This window comes from Engraulis encrasicolus, chromosome 3 (assembly GCF_034702125.1).
Source record: "Engraulis encrasicolus isolate BLACKSEA-1 chromosome 3, IST_EnEncr_1.0, whole genome shotgun sequence".
In the NCBI taxonomy this organism is placed as follows: domain Eukaryota; kingdom Metazoa; phylum Chordata; class Actinopteri; order Clupeiformes; family Engraulidae; genus Engraulis; species Engraulis encrasicolus.
In genome coordinates, this window is record NC_085859.1 from 40,130,307 (window position 1) to 40,156,401 (window position 26,095).

A 26,095-nucleotide genomic window follows, 5' to 3' on the forward strand; every position below is an offset into this window, starting at 1 on the left:
TCTCGCATACACTCCCGGAAACGTAGGTAGACTACCTGCGGGGCCACGCCTTACCTTCTTAAAGTGATAGGCTACCTACAAGCAGGGCTCTAAATTAACACACGCCAACACGCCAAACACGGGTGAAAATTAATTTTGGCTAGTAGAAAAAAATACCTACCCGCCAATTTGGCTAGTAGGCCTAGCGCTCGAGTAGGCTACAGTAACTTATGAACGGTAAACCGCTGCTCTGACGAACGTTATACGGCGAGATTTCCTACATTACCCACGGACACTAGCGTCACGACGTAGCCTCCCACCGTGGGCTTTCCAGTGCATCGAGCGTCAACTCCATGCTGTTGCGCGCGCCAGGAGTGAATACATTTCAGACGACCAGCCTTCTGTCAGCTAAGCTGCGCTGACAGGCTGCTCTCCTCCTATGCTCTCGTCGCTTTCGCTACAACCTTTTTAACGTCACTACTGTTATTATTACTATATGAACCTTGCTTTAACAGGCTGCATTTTTGAAGCAGCGAGGCCCTGACCGTTTCAATAACAGGATTTACGCAGATTATGCATAGCGCTACTTCTGTTGTGTAGACTATGTTTTGTGCGAGTGATGAGAATGTGGCGGGGGTTAGAGCAAGGTTCTGTGTGTTGGTGAATGCTAGTAGAAATTGTAAATAGTGACGTTAAAAATGAGTGGTTGTGGAACGAAATAGCGACCAGGGCAGAGGAGGAGAGCCGACTGTCAGAGTAGTGTGACCGTAGCTGTCAGTTCAGTTGTCTTCTGAAATGTTCAGAGTCCTGGCGCAACTAAGTTGGAAAGCCCACGCCATCGGAAAGAAAAAAAAGCAACCAACGATGATGAAACTGTGGAAGTAACAAAGGAAGCGAAGATTCCCGTGATATCATTTAGGGACTGTTCGTAATTTACTGGGGGGGGAGGGCTGGTGCGTAGGGGGGGGAGGGCCATGATGAAAAAAATGAGGTGGGGGGGAGGGCCATGGCAAAAAAAATCGGAGTTAGGGGGAGGGCCATGGGAAAAAAATATATTTTATTTTATTTTATTTCAAATAATAAAAAATGCAATATTTCTCTGAAACACATCGCTTTGCGATGCAAGGTCCTGGGTGCATACGTTAGCACTGAAGCGTGTATCTGTAGTCATCCCTAGGCATACCTAGGGATGCGTGTAGGCATACCGAATTATGTGTTAGCCTTGGCTAAATATTATTTTTGGTGCTTTTGAGTGGAAAAGACCTTGTGCCATAACGGTGACCGCGATTTCCTCGGGTTAGGCTACTGCTGGACATCGCAAAGTTGGTCCTGGATCAACATCTGGTTTGAGTGGTTATCTATGTCAGATTTCTCGCCAGTAACATCTTCTGTAGCCTATGGATTAAGATCAGTTATGCAGAAGTGTCATGCTGTTACAAAATAGGCCTACAATTATTCACTGACAGGTTAAGTTTAGGAATATGTTTTGGTAAAGGCATAATTTGGCATGAGGTTGGTGCACACATTTTCACTGACAGGTTGTTTAGGAATTAGTTTTGGTTTAGGCACAGTTCCACATAGCCACTGTAATAGCCTACCTAGCCATAACCAGAGCCGTATACCACCGTGACGGCACTTGGCATGCCCGTTAATTTTTTGAATCAGACCTAGAATAGGCTAACATAGCCTACCAGATGTTGATCCAGCAGGACCTTTGCGATCTCGAGGAAATCGCGGTCACCGTGCCCAACGCAGGGCGCCCCTCCAGCTGTTTCGCTCCCTATCATAGTCGACTTGAACATTTGGTGATGTGTCAGTGCATCGCAAGGCACAGAGAGATGTGCACGAACAAGTCTACTTTGGACAGAGCTTCGAGGCGGCTGCTCAACTTCGGAATCTCGAAGTGAAATGTAGCCTAACCTATTTTCTTCCAACCGGCATTATCAGCTGTCAAACTGGAGCGCGCCACCCTAAACATGCAGCGGTTTGTTTAATTGTTCATCGGTGTCCACAAGAATGTCTACTTTTGGGAAAATAAAAACACGTTTTGAAATAGTCTAGGCTAGAGATACTGTTTGGAGCCATACTACTTCAACCCTGTAATCCCACCAACTCGAGTCAACCTGCAGGTGAGACCGCTTGCTCACGCAGCTTGGTCTAGGATCCGCATGATTGACAACCTAGACTCTAGGTTGTCAATCATGCGGGTTGTCAATCATGCGGGCAGAGCGAGAGAGAAGAGAGGGTGGGGGGTTCACTTCGAGATTCCGCAGTTGAGCAGCCGCCTCGAATCTCTCGGTCCAAAGTTGAACAGAACAGTTAATAGGCTACACTGTTCGTGCACATCTCTCTGTGACAATTGCCATGCACTGACATGACCAAATGTTTAAGTCGACAAGGATAGCGAAACAGAGCTGGAGGGCGCCATGCGTCGGGGTTAAATGGCGCAAGGTCTTCTCACACAACAGCACCAAAAATTATATTTAGCATTTACATTTTTGTACCTGTAGGGGGAGGGCCATGGGAAAACAAAATTGAAGTGGGGGGAGGGCCATGGGGAAAAAATTGAGGTGGTGGGGGAGGGCCATGATTTTTTTTTTGGACCGGACTTCCAGCGCACCAGCCCTCCCCCCCCGGTAAATAACGTACAGTCCCTTACTTTTAATTAAACTAGGCTTCTTGTCATTTTGTTGCGCATGGTAGAGAAGAGCTCCTCCTCTCTCCTCTCCTTTTCCTCTCATCTCTTCTCCTTCCTTTGGGTGTGCGTATGTGAGGTTTTGTAGTGTTTGGCTGTGTGCTTGGTTACTGTATGTTAAAGGTCTGTTATGTGAGTGGCTTGTGTGATGTGATTCAGCTGTTTTCAGATGAATTGAACAAAAATTAATCAAATTAATTAGGATAAGTAATGAAAGTAAAAAATAAAGCATAAGTTAAAAAATAACGAAAAAATATATAGCCTATAATATGCTTATTATGTAGGCATAGCCTATAGTAGTCTATGCAGGCCTATAGTGTATCTGTGTTGTAGAAACAGTTGGACAAAATGACCATTTAATTAGAAAAAAAATAACTAGCCTAATGCATAGTTTATTTTGGCGAGATTAAAAAAATGGCTAGTTGAACTTCTATTTGGCTGGTAAGAAAAAATGTCCACTAGCCAAATTGGCTGGTGGTGGAAAAAGTTAATTTAGAGCCCTGCCTACAAGCTCTCCTGGTTTTCGGGAAAAGACGAAGCAGGAGCTGATGATGATAATCATCTGCGCGCCTTGTTAGTTAGGGCTACCTGGCCATTTTAAAATGAAAACCTTAATATAGGCTATTCTCTCTTTCAGTTTGAGTCAACGTTGTGAGTTTATTGTTATTAGGAAATCTCAGAATGGAATGGAGTTGTTGAATGACCTTTTATTAACACACCTATTTGGACAGGTGCATGCAAATGGCTTTCCGCAGTGGGTGCATAACAGTCCCTACACACACACACACACACACACACACACACACACACACACACACACACACACACACACACACACACACACACTGTGAAGTGTTTTGCATATGAAAACACTGCACATTTATTTTATTTTTAATAACATTTTAATAAGCATAAATGTATTTACCCATATACATGTTTCTCTAGGCTATGTGTACAGCCTATTGTACAGAAGTGTTGTAGGTCTCGAGACCGGTCTTGGTCTAGAGACCAGCCTAGGTCTTGAGAGCGGTCAAGATCATTTTAAGTGGTCTGTCTTGTCTCGGTGAGGACTTCATTCGGTTTTGTTTGTTGTCCCAGGCCCAGGAAGAGAGGGGGCCCATAGTTGGTTCCTCATGACATTGTAGTCTATGCATTGTGAACAGGGGCCCTTTCAGATGACTTTGTCCTGGGACCGGACAAAGCTGTCAGCGGCCCTGTTGGCTAGAAGCGCCCCTGTGTCCATCTCCCAGATGCCGTGGCCCTCTGGTCATCATTATTAATGCAGCAGAATAGCAACTGATGAAGAGGTGCTTCTGCCATGATGGCACTTTAATCGATTAATGGGTTAATCGATTAAAAAAAAACATGAATTTGAATTAATCACCAATTCAACTGACAAGACACGCAGGTGAAATGGGTATGTGAGGAGTGTGTGTGAAGAGGGGTGTGAATAGTGGGAATATTTAAATCACAATTGGATTATAGAATTTAAATAGAATGAATTTAAATGCAGTACTTTATCTCAACTTTTAATTTTAATTTTCAGATTTAGTAGCTTTTTTTCAAGAGCATTGAGATTTTGGGTGAAAAACGCCGCTTACCAATTAATCGTAAGTCGATCGATAAGGCAATTAACTAACAATTAATGAATTGATCGATAATTTGCATCCCTAGTGTGTGATAACCAAAAGGTGATATACACCATGGCAGGCTACCAGGCATGCTACCTCTGCATGTGTTTGTGATGACCAGAAAGCGAAAGACATGTTACCTCTGCATGTGTGTATCATGGCATTACATTACACTTAGCTAACAATTTTAACCAAAGCGACGTACAGGGTATTGGATACAGTCCTTGGAGCAGTATGGGGTTAGGTAACTTGCTCAAGGGCACCTCAGCCACAGAGTGTGGTAGGGAGTGGAAGGGTGGGATTCAAACCTACAACCCTTTGATCTGAAGCCCCTCTCCTTACCCACCCAGCCATGGGTGCCGTAAAACTGTAAGATAACAACGGTGACCAACATCTGGCAGGCCATACCTCTGCCTGTGTGTATGATAACCAGAAGGTGACAATCAGAGGCGATTCTAGGGTCGGGTGGGCGAAAGCGAAAATACAAAAGAATGAACATTTGAACCAAAATCGCCACTACTGTGGTAAAATGTGGGCTATTATTCACTATCTAGGGGCTTGGGACCCCCAAGTGGCTGCCTGCCTTGCCTGGTGGCAAGATGCACCTCTGTCTGGTGACAATGAGGGCTGCTGACAGCTTTGGCTGGGCCCGGGGGCAAAGGTCCCCCATCTCAACAGTTTAATGAGGACAATTACATTTAGGATAAAAGTGTCTGCCAAATGTAATGCAGGCCTAATGTAATGCAACATACAGTACAGTGTGTGTATGATAGGTGACCGACACCATGCAGTGGGCACACCCTAAAGCATGACCAACTGCTGACACAGAGTGCGGCTGCAGTGTGAGTGGAGAGAGTGCTAGTAGTAGGCACTTTTAGGCCAATCAATAGTACAGATTAGTTTTTCTACCCATTTTTAGCCTGGACACCCTTTCTGGAATAGGGCTCCTGCGCAACCCTTTCATTCAATGCAATAAAGACAGACTTAGGCGAATCGTGGCCTCAAAAAAACTTTTGCATTCTCTCTGCATTTTTTTTTATTACAAGAAACCTTTGATATTTGTAGCTGGTTTGATATTTCCTACATAACTGAAAATGAGGAGAATATTAATAAAACACGCTACTCGTGCAGAAATGGGCTCTTGCAGATAGGACTTTTAGAACAATCAATGGAGCACCAGACAAGAACAAAGCCTAGACAGGCCAGAACATTGCCGTCTGGCTCGATGCAGACGCTTGACAGACGCTACCACGTAAGGGGAGGGCAGATCAGATATCCGCATCTTATTCGCTGATGTTCTGATTGATAGGACATCTGACCAATGAATGTCTAAAACAGGAGGATGCGCTCAACATGAAAACAGAGGCTGATTCGCCAATCAGTCAAGTTACTTTCTCGTGCTTTCTTGCAGAAGGGGCAGCAGTTCCACCACACATTTGAAATTGGACTATTTTCTGTTCAACAACTACAAGTGTGAAAATGCCGGTGGACATTGGACAGTGGACTGGTGATCTGGCTCTCACAGAGGTCGACGAGAAGCCAGCAGAAGTTCTGCACGTGAAGTATGGGTCTCTGGAGTTAGATGAATTGGGGAAAGTCCTTACGCCTACCCAGGTTAGCTAATATTAACTTCTGCACCTGTCCAAACAGTTAACCATCGATGGCTCATATTAGACTAGTTCTAAGAAACTGTTTAGCCATGTTAACATCCAGGGATGTTGGCGCTGCTGCATTCGTTGGGATATCGCAGACAGTGAAGAGCCGGTTGTAAAGCTGCTTTGTTAGCTTGGCTACATACTTCTAGCTCATTCACAACACAGCACATGCGTTTGGGCATGCAGATGCCTCTGCAGTTGGTCTGGGAGTTGGCAAATATTCAGGAGTTTGACGCTGCAAGCCTGCTCGCATGATTTTAGTATTTCTATAGATCGAAGATTAAACATTGTGTAGCCTACACAATGTGCAATGACATGCAAATGTACAATGCAATTAGGCTACACAATGTGTATTTTCCTTGACGCAATAACCTAATTTCAAGTTGAAGTAGGCGGCTGTAATGTAGCAAATTATACAATCTGACAATGTTGCATTGATACAATGGTGCAGTAATCAATAATTTGATACAATGTTTCATTGCAGGTCCAGAACAGACCCACCTCCATTGAATGGAATGGTTGTGATGCGGGTAAACTGTACACACTGGCCATGACCGACCCAGATGCTCCTAGCAGAAAAGACCCCAAGTTCAGGTAGGCTATAAACGCAGGCTCTCTCCTCCTTTCTATTTTGTAATCGTCGTTATTAATGTGACTGAATTAATGTTAGACTTCGGTTTAGTGACATACCTACTGTAAATTATTTCTTTGGTTTATTACAGGGAGTGGCATCATTTTCTTGTGGTCAACATGAAAGGGAACGATATCGGGAGTGGGTGTGTCATGTCTGACTACGTTGGATCTGGTCCCCCGCAAGGAACCGGTATGTGTACCATAATATTATCACAAGAAGTAACGCGCACTTGCTATCGAATTTCTCCCCCAAAATGTTATGCTTTTTTATTTTGCATGGGACTAGTTGGTGTTTAAAATAAAACTGCCAGCAATGTTGTTGCACACGAAGGAAGGTGTGCATGTGCAGCGGCAGGACCCACTTTCTTTCGTTCCTAAAAATGGAATGGAGGCCGATCGCTGACTGGTCGACCCATGAAGTTCCACAGTGGAAAAATGGCCACGAGGGTGCAGTACAGACGCGTTGTCATCTAGTGCTACCAAAGTATTCACTTTATCATCTGGTGGTTTTCCTCTAATACGCCGCATCTCTAATAAAGAACCCATGCTTTTTGTGTATGATTTAAAAAAAAAGAAATAATTGCATCCAAACTATCTGAAATTGCATACTTGGTGGTCTGTGTGATGAAACTAAGCTTAAATCAATTAGTTAGGGTCTAGATAATTCTTCCCTGACATCAGTCCCATGGTGACAAAAAGCATGTTCTGTGTTTGATGCGACACTCCACAGCATTTACTTACCATAACTGGGAATTTGATCATGAACAAGCTCAGCGGGTTTCTCACACATTTCCAAGACGTCTCGGCATGACATAGCATTTTGTCCTTATGAGGCATATGCCTTGGTCATTATGAACATAACCAGAGTTGATTTAGAAAGTCAAAGGCTTTCTACTTAATTGGCAACTGTCCTAGAACCTAGATTCCTGGTCACTATTTGACTAGAGTTCAACCTGATGTGGTTTCATTTGACCTACTTTCTTGATCGAATTTATATGCCGCGGCCTTGATGTTCATCACACGTTGAAGATCAACATTAGGATGTCACTGGCACATTTTTTTCCCCTTTGAATTCTGAGTCCTGGCATGACGGGTCATTACCAACATTTGAAAAAGCAAATGCATTTGAGGTGCCCTCTTACCTTGCTGACAAGTGTAAAAAGGTTTGACTTCACAAATTGTGGAGCCTTACTTTCACATTCATGATCATAAAAAAGTCTTCTCTGCATTAATGGTGACAGATTAATTTCACATCATATTAGCAATTTTACTGACTTGCTGCTGAAGATTTCAGAATACAAGTCTGCTGGGTTGATGTAATATGTCAGCAGTATTAGGACCACAACATTACAACAAGGCTTTTTCACACGGACAAAGAACCGTGCAAGTAACTTGAATGACTTTGCAACTCGAATAGGGCCCACCAAGGAGACCAAAAGGGTGTCAATAGCGCTAATCATTATTACATAATTACATACTTATTATGCATAATATTGTAGTTACATAAGCTATTTCATCACAAAAGCATTAGAAAAGTATGTGTAGCAGAATATGAGCAACAAAGATTGAAATACCATGACATGTTAGATACATAACAGAGGTAAAAGAATAATCTTTGGTTACTTAGGCCTAAGTGTTTAATCCTGCCTTAAAAGAAAAGAAAATGCAAATGACTGGACATGGCTGAATAATAATGCAAAATACTTTTAGTTTTAACGAATTACAAATGCAAATCAACTTAATTCATTAATGTCATTTTGGTGGCCACTATGGAATATTGTCTGTGTTTGTAGATAGATGGGTTCTAGGTTTCTCAGCTGTACAGTCAGTCTGAATAGAGCCATGGATAGTGCTAGCTCTAGGTCAGAATTGGTGGTGCCTGCCCTGTAAATATTTGGGCTCCTCTCAGAAAAAAGACTGCCTTGCTTCATCATCAAGCTCAAGTTGTTCTGTCCAATAACCCATAATAACCCACGGTCAATCGCTGCAGGCCGGAAATCCGGCACAGTGCCGGAGAACTTTAATCCCTGCAAAGTCAAAGGCTTTCTACTTAATTGGCAACTGTCCTAGAACCTAGATTCCTGGTCACTATTTGACTAGAGTTCAACCTGATGTGGTTTCATTTGACCTACTGCTGGCATCATATTGAACAAACTGACATGTTCACGCTGAATCTAACGGCGATGACATTTTTATCTGTCCATGTCATGTCGTGTTAATAATTTGGTTTGAACGCAGACTGTTCAGACAAATGCTTTGGTTTCTAGTGTAAATGAGGGAACTGGCCACAGTACTTGACTGACTAGTCTGAATCGACCCATCACGCAAGAGTAAAAGTGAGAATAGCTTTGGACACATTGTATTGAAGCACATGCTAATGGGAAGGAGTACACCAAAATTGTGTTGAAAATGTCTGAATTTGCTTTGTGTAAGCTTGACCAACCTTTCTTTTGCCAAAGGGTAATGTCCACATCCCCTACTTAAAACTCTTTCTCTCTGTAATCCTTTTCTAGGAAGTTTCAATCAGGCTACTTAAAAACAATACGTAGAGTTTCCTTAACCACTAGTTGGCAAGTTCCACTTTAAATGAATGGCAATATTCTTTTAAACTCATTTACATTTTCTTGACTGAATGTGATGTGGTCAATTATCATGTGGTTTTAAGATAATGATGGAAAACAGGCATCGGTATCAGATCACATTTGCACAGGGTAAAATAGTTGAATACCTGCAAATTGTAAAAAACAAAGGAAAAAGGCAGCACTATGCATAGACAAAGTTTTATTCGTGACAGACAGAAGGAGCAAGACAGAACGCTGAAACACACCTAACGAGTTGAAACACACCTGTAAGTTATCTATGCACAGTGCGGCCTTTGCCCTGTTCTCAACGTAGCTAATATTAATGTGGTGGTGAACCCTGCTCCAACACTGATGATGTCGTAATGTTATCATGCTGTCCTGCAGGTCTCCATCGCTACGTGTGGCTGGTGTACGAGCAGTCCGGCGAGATCAAGTGCTCAGAACCCGTCCTGACCAACCGCTGCGGAGACAACCGCGGCAAATTCAAGATCCAGGATTTCCGCAAGAAGTACGGCCTGGGGAACCCGCTGGCCGGCTCCTGCTACCAGGCAGAGTGGGACGACTACGTCCCTAAGCTCTACGAGCAGCTGGCTGGAAAATAAAATGCAATGACAATCTGGAGAAAGCATGAATTAAGAGAAGACACCGGAGCAGCACAGATGAGATGCTTTTCTTTTTTAAGCAAGTACACAACATATTCAGAGTTCATGGACTCTGATGAAGATGGTTTCCCATTGAAACGTTATAGTCCCTTATATGTTGTGCACTTGATTAAAACAGAAAAGTATCTCATCTGTGCTGCTCCGGTCTCTTCTCTTAGTTCAAAGTTACCTGTCTCTCTCCCGTCAACGCATCAGATGAAAACAGAAGTGCGTGGAACCCCTTTTTTCTCTCTTAAATCTGGAGAAAGCACTTGTAACGCATAGCACAGGGAAGAGACTATCCCATGACCTTAAAAGTATTCTGCCTTTTTCTCTTCTGGGCGTGCCATTACGCCATCACTGTCAAACATTAGATGAGTTCATCATTAGCTTCCTTCGTTTCCTCCTTACAGTATCACAACATGGCAAAACCTTTTGTTAACTAACATGTCTTTACTCTTCACTCCGGTAGTTGTAACTGTTCTTAAAGAACAAATTGACTTTTCCGCCGTGTATGGAACTGCTTGCACTATAAAGGGATGTATTAAAGTATCGATACAACCAAGCTTTGAAACTGTTGTTGTGTGGTGAGCACTTTATTTACAAATATAATTAAAAGCTCTGACAGATTCATGCTTTTTTGTTAACCTGAAAACAAATTTAAAGTGCATGCAATAAAAGCTTTTTTTCTCAACGATTTGACTTTAATCGTAACAAAAAATACACAGCTTGAGAATGGGGTTAAAGCAAATAAAAACAAAAAAATAAAAAATTCCGATGGAATTTCAAGTGAAAGATTCCACTGATGATTTCAACGTTTCCAATACTGAATGTGAAAATGAATGGGAATGGGAGGGAAGTAAAATCAGTTTCTTTTTGTTAAAAAATCGATTTCGACACCAGATAAAATACAATAGGAAAATAAGTCAAAGCTCTCCATAAATCCATCTATACACAAAATACACTGTTCCGCACCTCAGCCCTTGTGCTACTAGGGAGTGGGGATGCACATATGGTTTGGTTCACATTTACCTGCCAGTGCAGAGAAAATGGTCTTATAGTACAGCGGAGATGCAACAAGTCCCACCCCCTCACCCCGGAATAGATAGTTAGATGCATCTCTCAATATATATTTGTATATATATACTGTATATTTATATACATTTAATACGCAAACCTAGCAAATTGCCCAACCCCTTTGTAAAAACACTTGTTTGTGTATCCATGTGAATAAGTAGCAAATAGAGAGTTGAGTGGCATAGGGATAAGGCAGCATCGCTGGAGTCACGATACTCCACTCTGCTCAGCACAGACTGACACAAAGGATCTCTTTTTGTTGTGATCATCAAAAAACACCTAATTTACTCCGTATTGCTTTTATTGTTTGTCGCATGTTGTTTTTCTTTGTGTTATAACACTAACGTGTGATATCATTGCACAACAAACATTTAACACTGACATTCTTTTTTTTTCTCTCCACCACCTTTAAATTATTTTTCGTCCTTTTTTTCTCCTTTGATTTTTGTAAGAAAACGACTACTATGGGAGTCATCCAGCATTTTATATCTTGTGGCATGACAACAGCAGCGCCCTGATGGTGTAGTAGGACAAAAAAAACAGGCACTCGTCCAAAAAAGTGATGTCAGTAGCAAAACAAAAAATTAAAACAACAACCACCAAAAAAAAAAATACGTTGTTGACATTTAGTACCAACCAGTCCTAAGTCAAGAGGAAGAGGAAGCGGGAGAGGGGAGATGTGGAAGAAGTCTGGTCTCATCTGTAATCGTCCTTGGGATAGTCCAAAGCGGCAAGGTTCCCGACTCCTAGACGCACGCTCTCCATGTCAAACGTATCGATCTCCCGCTCCTGCCTGTCCAAGAGATGTTTGATGCGGTCGGTCCTCTCCTTCTGAAGGGAGGCCAGCTCCTCTTCAATCTGGAACAAACCACACGCTTCACAGTTGGTATGCAGATTTAACACACAGGCCCAAGGAGGCAATACTTGGTCTAAGTATTGCTAGTGAAGTTTGTGAATTTCCAATACAAAGTTATTGGCAACATGGTGCTGAAGTGGAAGCATGGGCAACAGCGATGGGAATGGCAATGGAAGGAATTCTACTGGAAAACAAAGGACATAGCTTACAGCAGGGGCGGGCAATCCCAAGCCCAAGGGCCGCATTGGGTTTTAATGTTGACTAGAGGGCCAGACGTCAAGGGCAACCTGCCCATGTCAATAACAACAAATTTAGTATGCATTTTGCCATTGCATTCCTGCATATTGTAATTATTGTAATGTAATGAATACAGCACCCTATGTAATAGCAGTACCCTATGTAACCTGCAAACCCTAAAAATTGTCTTTTTGTAAAGGCGCTGCGAGCCACATGAAATGGCTAAACGGGCTGCATATGGCCCCTGGGCCTGCGTTTGCCCACGTCTGGCTTACAGTATAACAGAGTTACAGCTTTACTCCATTTTCATATTGAGCCATTAACTGGAAACTGTGAACTGAAGTGTGAAATGTATACTACCTTGGTAACTTGAAGCTACTGCTTTAAGCATGAATATTTGTCAGTGTTCATTGAGTTATTTAAGGGAAATTGGACTTATTCCCAACGTTAATAGCCTTGGTCTATGTTGGTCTATCACCAGTGTTGGGCAAGCTACTTGTAAAATGTAGTGAGCTAAGCTATCAGCTAATCAACCATAAAAAAGCTTCACTACACTAAAGCTACCACCATCATAAATGTAGTGAGCTAAGCTTCAAAAATGTGGAAATGTAGTTCACTACACCAGAAGCTACATTTTCCCAACATATTGTCAGCTTGATTTAAAATAACAGATAGGCCTACCTTCATTAAACAAAACTTTATTGATCTCATTATACTTAATTGATATTTATTATACATTCAGTGTGTTTTAAATATCATTATAGGACACAGGCCTAGGCTGACCCCAAGTCCAAGGGGGGACATGGATATGTTTTTGAGGTACAGTGTGGGGCACTCCCTGGCGCCTCCCAGGTTACAAGTATATACCACCTCTGACTTCATTTCATGCAGGTGGGTCATGGAACCCCTGTGTGACTGCCTAGATCTCGGGAAAGAGAGTCAATTTTTTTCTTCAAGCAACAAAATGTAGCTTTTGTGGAAGCTACGTCACTACTTGAGACAAAAGATAGCTTAACTACAGGGAAGTTACTCGATACATAAAGTAGTGACGCTACGACCAAGCTACTGGGGAATGTAGTTAAACTAGTAGCTTGTAGCTTGTAGCGAAGCTACTGCCCATCACTGTCTATCACGTGTATTATGGTGGCATGATCTCTACACCTGTATGTCTTCCCTAAATGCAGGGAATATTGACTGACATTTCACTAGAGCTACAACTACATTGCCTTAGAAGGAAAGAAATCCAACTGAAAAGCATTGTTACCTGTTCCCCATTTTTGAATATAAACATTAAGGCCGTGGCAGTGACAGAGTTGCTGAGGCAAAACGAGGATATTTCCTCTCCAAAGCTATTTGTCATGACGAGGGGTTCATATTTGTCAGGGAATGCTACTTAAAAAAGTAACTGGCACCATAAGACTGCAAGGATGGTACATTATAGTGGTGTAAATAATAATTGAAATGTATTGATATATTGATTTGCCATATAATCTGACGATTGAATTGAATCACATCGTATCGTGGGCCATTCTTAAGTATTGAAAATAATCTTATCGCTGGCCAATGCCCTAGCTCCTTAACATAATAGAAGTGAAAAAGTAATTGGAAAAAAGTTGAATCGAATCATATTGTATCGCAGGGCACTCTTAAGTATCGAAAATAATCGAATCGCATCTAATAATTTGATATTGAATCGTGTCGTCATGGAGGCTGTGATTTACACCCCTAGTAGAAGTAGTTTCACATCAGGCACGTGTGACTACAGGGAGAATATAATGAGCAGGGTGTGTGTCCGTGCGCATGTGTGAAGAGTGAATCATTTGAGGGTGGTCTGTGCGCATGCATGTGGCCGCTGACAGCTTTGGCCAGGCCTAGGACCCGGAACAACTGACCCCTTTGTCCCCCCCCTCCGTCAGTTTGCCTGTGTGTGCGCGGCATGTGTGTGCATGTGTGACTAGAATGAATATTGAGAGTGGCATGTATGGATTATCCAATAAGGTGTGTGTGTGTGTGTGTGTGTGTGTGTGTGTGTGTGAGTGAGTGAGTGAGTGAGTGAGTGAGTGAGTGAGTGAGTGAGTGAGTGAGTGAGTGAGTGAGTGAGTGAGTGAGTGAGTGAGTGAGAGAGAGAGAGAATTTCTGTGGCTATCGTATGTGTGCACGTGAGGTGCACGTTTTTTTTACACTGTGTGCAACAGAGCATAGAGATCCTGAGTGCGTATGTATGTGCATGTGTCTGTGTAGAGGTGTACGTACGTTGTTGAAACTGTGCGACTGTGCAACAGAGCAGTAGGAGCCTGGCGTGTGCGTGTGTACGCGTGCGTGTGTGTGCGTGTGTGCAGGGATGCTGACAAGGTGGGCAAAGGGGCCTATTGTCCCGGGCCCAGAATTGGGACCCCAACATATTGTATGTATTGAGGAGGGGGCCTTTTCAGATGATTTTGTCCCGGGCCCGGCCAAAGCTGTCAGCGTCCGCGTCCGTGTGTGCTTGTGTGACACTGTGCGTGTGTGTGTATGTCACCTTCTGCTCCAGATGGGCTCTGCGCAGAGAGACCTTCTGCTCCAGTTTCTGCAGCTCGCGCTCATGCTGCGCCTCGGTCTGCATCTTGATCTTGCTCTGGTAGGCGTTCAGCAGCTCCATCTCCTGCTGCAGCTGGTGCCTCAGCGCCTGGCACTCTGCCTCCTGAGCCTCGTCCAATCGCAGCTGCCCAAAGACAACACACCCACATGATGTCACGGTCCACACCACACACATACACAGACAGAGAAGGCAGACAGGAGCGCGAGCGCGCGCACACACACACACACACACACACACACACAGAGGATCATTGCATCCCATAGGCGCATCACCATCACACAGACACACACACATATATAGGAGTACCACACACACACACACACACACACACACACACACACACACACACACACACACACACACACACACCTCAGAAAATACAGTATATAGGCATAGTATATATTGTGTACACACTACACAGACACACACATTCATACAAACAAACCCATATCATCACTGATTTTGAAGAACGACAATAGAATACTATGTCCAAGCTCCCCACCCATCTGATGCCACAGGCACACCATCATTGCATTACATAGGCGTAGAGTACATACTGTGCACACACACGCATGTACGAGCACCCACACCTCATGAATATTCATTACATAGGTGTAAGGCTACAGCACAAACAGACACACACATCTATACAGACCGGCTGTACTTAATCTCTTCTTGACACACTGTTGCAACCGAGTAGTAATCCCTCCAGTCCCAATAGTCCCTAATGTTGAAGAAGTGCAACACAATAATATGTCCACTCGCAGCTGCATGCATGCGACCACAAAGACACACAGTACTTAATCGCTCGACACGATCACACAAAGACTATTTCTGCTGCAACAAAGAGGCAAACCCATACCACTAATTTTTACAATACAATAATACGTTAATCTCAGCTGCATGCATGCGTCCACAAAGACAGACAGCACTTCATCGCTGCTCGAAATGATCACACGAAGACTATTTCTGCGGCAACAAAGAGGCAAACCCATATCACTCATTTTTACAATACTGTACAATGATATGTCCAATCTCAGCTGAAGCAGCCAACACACACACACACACACACACACACACACACACACACACACACACACACACACACACACACACACACACACACACACACACACACACACACACACAGCCACATAAAGACACAAAGGCTCATCTCATTATATAGGCGCATCACACACACAGATACACACCGCTCCTCCAGCACACTCATTACATAGGAGTTCCACTCACACCCACACGGCACGCACATATCTGGCACTGCCATTATATAGGCGTACCACACAGATTCACTCATCTATACTGGCTGTAATTAAAACACAATCGCTCACTACTGCAACAAAAGGAAAAGTGCACCCGTATCATCACTCATTTTGAAGATATCCAACACAATAATACAGTTCATCCAATCGCAGCCAGAGGAGACAACACACCCACATGATGTCACAGGCAGGCACACACTCTCATTGCATTGCAAAGGCGTAGCAGCAGACCGAGGCGCATGCATCTCAGGTAGTCACAGTTATTATATAGGCCTACAGTACCATACAGACAAATCCGCTTATCCATTCAGACAGACTGTACTCAATCGCTGCTTGCAACAACCACTGCTGCAACAAAGAGGCAAACCCACATACTCACTAATTTTGAGGATATACAATACAATACAATACAATACAATGCAATACAATACATCCAATCGTGGCTGCCAAAGCCAACACACCCACATGATGTCACTAGAACGAAGAGGCAAACCCACATAGTCACTAATTTTGAGGATATACAATACAATACAATACAATACAATGCAATACAATAGATCCAATCGCAGCTTCCGAAGCCAACACACCCACATGATGTCACTGGCACACACATTCAGTGGTGCCGACAGGGACGGACAAAGAGGTCTGTTGTCCCAGGCCCAGTGAGAGAGGGGCCCCAGCATTGGGTTCTCATTATATGGTATGCATTGGGTAGGGAGCCCTTTCAGATGACTTTGTCCTGGGCCCTGCAAAAGCTGCCAGCAGCCCTGCACACATTCACTACATTACATAGGTGTAGTACCAGACAGACAGATACGCACGCATAGCTCAGACATGCTCATTATATAGGCGTACCACACACTGTGAGGCACACATCCCTGACAGTCAATATAGGGGTTAGCACACAGCTATGCATGTCATCTACACAGACAGTAATTAAGACACAATCACTGCTGAGATACAAAACCCATACTGTTTAGGTGCCGTTTCCACGTAGCTGGATATTTTTATATGTGGATATTTTTTTCTCCTGCTTGTATTGGTTTTGCATTGGTTTTGGCCTTCCGTTTCCACATAGCAGATATTGAAAAATCCAGGTGCAGGAGAAAAAAATAGCAGGAGAAAAAAATATCCTGTTTAGGGGTCTGAAACGCATTTGTTACAATGGAGGATTTTTTTTATCCACATGTTGCGTTTCCACGTAGCAGGAGAAAAAAATACCCTGCTAAAAAAATATCCTGCTACGTGGAAACAGCACCTTAGTCACTAATTTTACAGACATTCAACAGAATAAAAATACAAATCTACTTAGTTGTCAATAGCACAGTCATTACTTATGTGCACTATACAGACATCTATACACACAGTGATTAAAACACAATTGCTTGCTGCTGCAACAAAGGAAACACACCCATTCATTATTATTTTGCAGACATACAAAACGATGACCTTTTTTATCTATTCCGTTGTTGTACACAACCACAACTACAGAACGATGATCCCAAGGACTGACATTCATTACACCGACGTACATATCACACCCTACAGTACATACATTACACATCCCGATGCATAGAGAAACACTGTGCTGTGAAAGGCTTTAATGATGCTATGCAATGTTAATGACACCAGGCAAATCGAAAAGCAAGCACAATTAAACCAAATGCAATCACTGTTCGTTCATGCCCATCTCTGCTATACCACGTCTTGTGCCACAGGTAGAAAACAGCTTATGTCAAACTGCTTTTGCTAGCCGTTCCTGAAATGACTGCCATAGCAAATTAATGACTGTTGTGGCTATATACAATAAGGTGTAATTTGGAGTAGCACTAGTTTCAATCATTTGAAATGTGCACAAAATGCATTTGAAGTCTGAGGGCAGATCTCACACTGTCCTATAATATTAAAGGCCAAAAAAGCCAAATCAGAATCCATCCAGACCGTCTTGATGAAGTTGGTACACCCATCCCCATGTTGTGCTCTTAACTAAAAGAAGAAAGGAATCACATCTGTGCTGCTCCTGTGTCTTCCCTCCAATTAGGATGATCTGTCTGTCTCCCGTCGATGCACCAGATGACAAAACAGAAGCGTGTGGAACTACCCCTTTACTCTCTAGTTTATCTTTGTGGGGAGCTGCGGCCTAGTGGTGAAGGAAATGGAGAGGGTCGCAGGTTCGAATCCCACCCTTCCACTCCCTATCTCAGTCCATGGCTGGGGTGCCCTTGAGCAAGGCATCTAACCCCACACTGCTCAAGGGACTGTAACCAATACCCTGTAGATAACTAAGTCTCTGTAGCGAAGGGGAGTAGAGTTGCCCAGCTGGGACTCGGACCCAGACTTTCTGGGGTAGTAAACTGGGGCTCTGACCGCTACACCAAAGAGCCAGGCTCGTTGGCATGTTAGTCAGAACACACCCACAACCCTAGTGATGGTCACTCCATCACACTGCCTTCCCCTTCGGGAAGCGCACCCGTGCGCTTCACACACTCATGGTGTCCCTCACGCAACTGCCCATCATGCTTCTCCCCTCCAGTGTGCCCCACTATCAATGCTTCACCCCTCACTGCAGGGTCATCAATCCTGGAATTACGGCTCACACACAATGGGTACGCTTCCGATGGCCTCACGGTAGCCATCCCACTTCTGACACCATTTGTAGCGAAGGGGAGTAGAGTTGCCCAGATGGGACTCGAACCCAGACCTTCTGGGGTAGTGAACAGGGGCTCTGACCGCTACACCAAAGAGCCAGGCTCGTTGGCATGTTAGTCAGAAAACCCACAACCCTAGAGATGGTCACTCCATCCACTACAGTCTCTTTGGATAAAAAAGCATCAACTAAGTGTAATGTCATGCAATCTTTGTCCTTACCGCTTGCGAGGCCATCATCTCGTTGATGCTCTGCTCGTACTGCTCGGCCAGGATGGCCAGCTTGCGCGTCTGCTCGTCCTTGAGGGCCTTCAGCACGGCCTTGTGCTCGCTCTTGGGGGTCACCTCCAGCTGGTGGTGCCGCAGCGCCTTGTACTGCTTCGTCTGCACCTTGCACGTGTCCTGGAACTGCTTCTTGATCTGCAACTCCAACACCTGTAGCACCAGGAGGAACGGAACGGGACGGGAGAGAAGTTAGGATAGGGTACCAATTAATCACTTCAGGGGTGCGTTTCTCGAAAGTGTAGTTGTTAGCCTAGTTAGCAACTTGGGTTGTTACCAATGGAAAATTGCATTGCAAACAACAAAGTAGCTAATGTAGTTAGCAGCTATGGTTTTGAGAAATGCATCCCAGATCAACTGCTTCTTCATCTGCACCTTCAACACCTAGAGTATGAGGAGGACAGAGTAGCTAGGGTAAAGTACCAATTAACCAATTTCATCTGTAGCTCCAACATCTAAGGACGGGAGAGAAGTTAGGATTGGGTACCAATTAACCACTTCAGATCAACTGCTTTGTGATCTGCACTTCCAAGACCTAGACTATGAAGAGGATAGAGTAGCTAGGATGTACCAATTAACCAATGTTTTTGACTGTGCTTGATGTCACTGTTGATCGACGTCGATCGATGAAAGATGCAGATGTCTTTCCAATTGTAGTGATTGAAACAAAGTGAAAGATGTATCCATTGATATACATTGTTTGGCTCTCTGTGATTGAAAATTCCCAATCAGCTGAGTAAAAAAAAAAAAAAAAAAAAGGCATAGCATGTATAACGTTCATGTCAAACTGAACATGGACATGAACAAACATGTCCAGAATTTTTGTTTTGTTTCACACACGTAAGAAGTCAGGTAAAGGATAAAAAAATTCCAGAGATCATAGTCGTGTGTCTGAACCTTCCTCACCTTGAGGTTCTTGGGCTGCTGCCGGAGCTCCAGGACGTGTTTGCGGTGGAGCTCTCGTTCCCGGCGGTTGTTGTACTCAATCTGGTTCTCCAGCTCGCGCTGGTGCTGCTGCCGGATGAGGTCCATGCGCAGCTTCTGCAGGGCCTTGAGCTGCCGGTGCTCCAGCTCCTGCGTCGACTCATCGTGCCGGATCAGCATGGCATGTTCCATCTCCTTCTGGGTCTTCTTCTTGTTCAGCTCCTGGAAGCGAGCGAACACGGCACGCATGCACACACACACACACACACACACACACACACACACACACACACACACACACACACACACACACACACACACACACACACACACACACACACACACACACACACACACACACACACACACAATTTTGCATTAGATGGTGTCAAGCATGTGTGGTGGTAAAAAGGGATTTGTACAAAGAAAAATGCCCATGCTGAAAGTCAAGCATGGTAGTGCTAGTGGCACGGCTTGGGGGGGCTGTGTGGATGCCATCAACAGTAGGAAGCTGAATTTCACCAAAAGAAACATGCTTGTCGACGTGTACTGTGACTACTGAAGCAGACCATGATACCTTCCATAGGATTTCATTCAAATCTCACACACGTCTATTTTGGCCAGGTGCAGACTGAAAATGTAAAAGTTCAATGTCAGGCAAGAATGTAACACACAGCGGTGACCTCCCCTTTAATTTCGAGACACGGCTCCTTCTCAGACAGTTTAATCAGTCCGTCCTGGGAAATCGCGATGTTGCGATCGCGCCGTTTTTCGCAACTTCAATGAATTCCCGCAAATTCTGCGCAGGAGCGCAACTTTAACCAATCACTGCGATTTCCCGCAACTTTGAACACTTTGAACCAATCCATGTGTAACGGAGGCTAACTAGCACAGAGTTGGCGTGGAACGTTGGTAAACCTCCCTCCGATAGCTTCATACAGTCTCGTGCCGTTGGGCGGAGAGACTAGTCTCTTGGCCCAGCGGTATCGTACTGTGTCTCCCATTGCCGAACCGTTGTAGTTGACGAGGTCGCACGTTCGATCCCCGAGGGGGTGAACAGGTGCAAGATGACCTCCGTCACACATGTTGCGCTGACTTCACTGACGTCGACAAACTTCCTTTTAAAAAGGATGCGCTTCCTTCCTCATTACGGTAGAGTTTGGCAGTCTGAGCTACGGCAGAGAACACCTCTACAATAACATCTAGCTGTCAAGTTATCAAAGAAGCATTTGTAGTGTAAAATGATTCACTCATCACTTAAATTGTCTTGGGCCGATTCAAAACTTAGTGCGTGGAGGAAATTTGTCTGTGTGCTCATGGCTGTGAGACTGGTGGGGAAGCGCATGGACAGCGCTGTTTTTTTCCCTCCCCTTGCAGGAGCTTGCTTTTAACACTCGGGAATTAGGGCCTAGGCTATTCAACTAAAACTAAGGAATAGACTACAACACATTTATTTAGGCCAATTGCAAGGCTGTCTTGAACAGACATGAACATAAATTATTTTCCTTTCAAACCATTCACCAGCATCTGAAGTAGGCAACCGCTCAGAGCTCCTTTGATGAATGCAAGACCAACAGTTCTCTGCTCTCTGTTCTCTGCCCAACTAGGTTTGGGGATGAAGTAGCCACTCGCCTATTTTCGATTGCATGCTGGATGACAAAACCATGTAGGCTATAAACGTGTCTTTTTTTGTATTGATTGTAAAACTCAACCGATGGTGGTCAATGCAAAGAATGTTACCGATAGGCTACTCTTTCTAGACTGAGAAGCGCGAGCTTCACATGCATTTTAAGCGCGTTGAGTTGAGGTGCAAATCAGGCCATAGCCTATGGAAACATCCTTGGTTGGGGCAAACTTAAAAGAAGGGCATAACGTTACCTCGCCAGATATGCATCATAACGTTAAGCCCGCGATGGGGAAAATGCGCGTTACTAGCAAGGCTGGAACACTTCACCTTGGGAGAGTGACCGTCTCGCAAGCGGAACACAACAGCCTTCGTGGGCTGAACGCAAGCGCGTTCATAAAGGACAGGGAAAGCAAAACGGATTAAATAGGCATAGTATTTGGAGAGTGCCATGATATAAAATTATAAGTCCTGGTTCGGTTGTTGTCAGCTTATGAGGTTACTATAGCCAAGTCGCCTAATTCCGCCCGCCTGTAATAATAGGCTAATAGTTAATTATGTATCCACTGTTTAAGTCAGGAATGAATATCGACATGATACGAAGTTTGTAGGCCTATGCTTACTATTTGAAACGGTGATGACATTTAAAACAGAGTCAAACGGCCATAAACAGCATTGTAATGAAGGGTGTGGTAATGGCAGCATGAAAGAGATGGAACTTTTCACGACATTCTGGCTAAAAACTCGCCCTGGCCGCTTTCCTGCTTTGCTTAAGGACCAAATTTATAATATAAAAATGGAAATAATATAAAAACACCAGAGGACTGGAATGTGGCAGTGTCCTTTACTTTCAAGCCTGGGGAAACACATTAAAAATCGCAACAAAAATCGCACCTTTCACTTCATGCCGCAACAAAATCGCAACAACAAAGTAAGAAGCTCCGCAGCTTTTATCGCGATTTTCTGTAAATCCTCGTGCACCATCTGGCAATTCCGACCGCGATTTTTTGAGAAAATGGCCGCGATTTCCTGGTGGGACTGTTTAATATAGGAGTGTACTCACTTTTGCACCAGCATAATTTCACAAAAATGGACAAACATGTCCTTTAAGTTATACTATTGACCTTACTTTTCTGTCTTAAGCTCAAAATAGGTTGTATTACACTTACTCTATGAGCATTTTGGGGATAACTTGTGTGTTTATTAAAATATTGTTAAAAATGTTAATTTTCAACAGGGGTGTTCTCATTATTGCTGTACACTGTATATGACAATATAGCGTGTGAGGCTATCTGAGTGAGTGTGTGTGGGGTCGCTATATGTAGCTCTGTTTTTGGTCAATTGCCCGTGAGAAGCATCAGACGCTGTAAGACTTTCTGAGTCCCCCTGTAAGATTTACAAGGCAGCCCTTGTGTCTTACCACATTGTTGCAGTACTTAACGCTCAGTAATCAGATCATCTGACAGCGGTAACCCTGAGAAAGCATGGCTCCGTGCCGTTTGAGACTTACTGATGCTAATAGTCAACAATGACTTCCTTATGCTTTGTTCAAAGAGCACAACTCTATGAACTCTATGTTGGATGGATTTTGTCCATTTCTTCCCTATTGTTCTTTAAACTACATGCTTGCAGGATGCCATCGCACCATTTCCATAATACTGAAAGTCAATGCAACAATATATTACACTGGATTACACGACATAGAATGGAATAGTGCCTCTTTTGTTTCACCGCATTCTATAGCATGTGATGCACATGCTGCACAGTGACCGGTTCTCCTGATATTTCTGAAGTCCCAACATGTTCGGAAATGATCAGACCACAGAATTACTAATAATTTTTGATAATGAAATGGTTTGAGGAAGAAATGCTGTTCATGCAAACTTTGTTATCCACCTCCTATAGATCCTACACTTGCGCCTCCATCTCCCTTTCTCCCCAGTTCACCTCTCAGAGCTACTCCTCCACCTCCACCTCAGCCTCCCCCTCCCCCTCACCTCCCCACCACCCCTGTTCATGTTTCCCCTCTCTCCCCAGCTCACCTCTCAAAGCTACACCTCCACCCCCACCCCCACCTGCACCCCCCTCACCTAGGGTGGCCAGACGTCCGTCTTTAGGACGGACCGTCCGTCTTTTCAGTGCCTTGTGGCGTAAGGCACAGCATTAAGCCTGACAAAAGTGCATTAAAATGCATGAAATTGCATCTAAGAAACACATTTTCTTGGGGGAGCACTCCCAAACCCCCGTCCCTGAAATATGTCCTCCTTTTTCCTGTCACGCAGATGGTCACCCTACTCGCACCTCTCAGAGCTGCTCCTGCTCATGTTCCCCCTTCTCCTCCACCTCCACCTCACCTCTCGTAGCTGCTCCTGTTCCCCCCTCTCTCCCCAGTTCACTTCTCAAGAGCTACTCCTCCACCTCCACCTCCACCTCCCCCTCGCCCTCACCTCTCGTTGCTGCTCCTGTTCCCCATCTCTCCCCAGGTCACTTCTCAAAGCTACACCTCCACCTCTCCCTCTCCCCTGTTCACCTCTCAAAGCTTACTCTTTAAACTCCTCCACCTCCACCTACCCCTCCCCGTCCACCTCCTCCTCTCTCCCCCTCACCTCTCGTAGCTGCTCCTGCTCCATCTCGTGCCTCTTGACCATGACCTGGCGCTTGAAGGCGCGGCAGTTCCTGTCGTAGTAGAGCCGCTGCTGGTTGAGGAGGTGCGCCTCCTCCTCCGCCTGCGAGTGCTGGATGTTCTCCTTGTGCTTGGACAGGCGCTCCTGCTTCTCCTTCTTCGGAGTGCTGTGGTCCTCGTTCATCTCCTGGGATGGAGGGATGAAGGGATGAGAGAGAGAGGGAGGGAGGGAGAGAGGGAAGGAGGGGGGGATGGATGGATATAAGGATGGATGGATGGATGGATGCATGGATGAGAGAGGGAGGGAGGGATGGATATATGGATGGATGAGAGAGGGAGGAAGGGAGGGAGGGATGGATGGATGGATATAAGGATGGATGGATGGATGGATGGATGCATGTATGAGACAGTCGAGGGAGGGATGGATGGATGAGAGAGGTAGGGAGGGAGGGAAGGATGGGATGGATGGATGAATGGGTGGAGGGATTGTTTGAAGGGTTTGAGGGATGAATGAATGAATATATGAATGAATGAATGAATGGATATATAGATGGATGGGTGAGTGGATGGATAGAGGGATGGGGAAGAGTGGAGTTGCACAAACAGAAAAAAGAGGCAAAGAGAGAGTGAAATAAAAAATCTAAATAATCCTGTCATTTTCTGCCACTGAAAGTGACTGGGTAAAACGTGTCTGCCATGTGTCTGGCCATGTAAAGACAATAGTTAAAGGGGTATGCCACTATTTTGGGGCTTAATACAGTTAAAATCGTTGGCCAGGGTTTATAAAGGTGGTAAAGTGTCTTATTTTTCATGTGAAGCGTTGTCTTGTTTTAAGACAAGTTAAAAGAGGGAGCATGTCGCTAAGCTAGTGAAAGTCAATGGATCCGTGTAGCATGCAGCAATGCTACATGGATGCATTGACTTTCACTAGCTTAGCGACATACTCCCTCTTTTAACTTGTCTTAAAGCAAGACGACGCTTCGCATGAAAAATAAGACACTTTACCACCTTTATAAACCCCAGCCAACGATTTTAACTGTATTAAGCCCCAAAATAGTGGCATACCCCTTTAAGGGAAATGAATGAACAGCGTTGGCAAACTACACCAGTTTAAATGTGAAAGGAGCAATGAAAGGTTAAGTGCAACTTGTTGAAAAAAATCTGCATTTCCTCAGCAAGATAATAAAATCACAGCGGGAATAAGCAGACCCACCAGCAACATAACGTCACCACAGAAGGTGGGAGGAAGTGAACTGCTGCTCACAGCACTTTTCTTCATTTCAAAAGCAAAATGGGGCAAAGAGAGAGTCAGTGGGATTTAACAGGCTCTCTCTTTTTTATCCCGCACAACGGGGAACTCAAGCAGTGTTGCCAGATTTGGCGGTTTCCTGCCCAATTGGACTGCTTAGGATGGCCATATGCGGGTAAAAATGGATTTTGGAGGAAAAAAAGTAAATTTTTTGGCCAAAAAATCAATTCAATCAATAGAATTGGGTAGGATTTTGTGCTTCCAGGCGGTTTTTGAGCATTTTTTGGGCTGGAAGTTATCGGCCTCATCTGGCAACCTTGTTCTCAGGGAACCTGGGGCTAGCATTGCCAAGCACTTACTCAACCATCACACCAACCACTGGTCCAGCAGCACACCTCCCACACACACACACACACACACGCACGCACACAGTAGGGACAGATAGGTGTGTGACCGGTTTTAACAGTAGCCTGCCCAGACCTGATAGAGAATTTGCCAAAATAGGTCGGCCATCTTTGATTTCGATGTGTTAACTTATTGTTCTGTGCACTGTTGGGGTGAGGTGACACTGCAACATCTGACAGGCTGGTACACGCAAAGCAATCGGACAATCCCCAAAAGCGAGGAACTTAACGGTCATGACCAACTGGTTTTGGCAGTACCATCTTTTTAAATGTGTCTTTAATGTTAGGTGTGGCTGGCTTCACCGGTTCTAGACAAAAGACCTCAGAGGCTTGAATGGGCAATTTTTACACATGGTATTATTAGGAAGGATATGAGGAAAGATGGAAGAGAACCATGATTTGTCTGTGCTCACAAGACAAGATTGTGAAGATTTTTTTTTTTTAAATGGGCTTTTATGCCCTCATTGACAGGATAGTATGAGATGCTGGGTATGAGTGG

At 44.3% G+C, this 26,095-nt stretch overlaps 2 protein-coding genes across 6 annotated transcripts in view; one reads left to right on the top strand and one right to left on the bottom strand.

Annotated features, from left to right (window-relative positions):
- Nucleotides 1-5,670: 5,670 nt before the first annotated feature.
- Nucleotides 5,671-10,510, top strand: pebp1 (phosphatidylethanolamine binding protein 1). Its single transcript, XM_063195407.1, has 4 exons — nt 5,671-5,919; nt 6,445-6,554; nt 6,683-6,783; nt 9,560-10,510. Exons 1-4 carry the CDS (start codon nt 5,785-5,787, stop codon nt 9,775-9,777), a joined length of 564 nt encoding a protein of 187 aa, XP_063051477.1. The 5' UTR covers nt 5,671-5,784; the 3' UTR covers nt 9,778-10,510.
- A 71-nt stretch (nt 10,511-10,581) lies between these two features.
- Nucleotides 10,582-26,095, bottom strand: part of taok3a (TAO kinase 3a) — a 116,179-nt gene continuing 100,665 nt past the window's right edge. For all 5 annotated transcript variants that reach the window (XM_063195406.1, XM_063195402.1, XM_063195404.1 and 2 more), the window contains 5 exons: nt 23,927-24,130; nt 19,679-19,918; nt 18,713-18,925; nt 14,505-14,687; nt 10,582-11,751 (listed from right to left, as the gene is read on the bottom strand). In XM_063195406.1, coding sequence (XP_063051476.1) covers nt 11,590-11,751; nt 14,505-14,687; nt 18,713-18,925; nt 19,679-19,918; nt 23,927-24,130 — 1,002 coding nt within the window. In that variant the 3' untranslated portion in view covers nt 10,582-11,589. The remainder of the gene's footprint in view (nt 11,752-14,504; nt 14,688-18,712; nt 18,926-19,678; nt 19,919-23,926; nt 24,131-26,095) is intronic.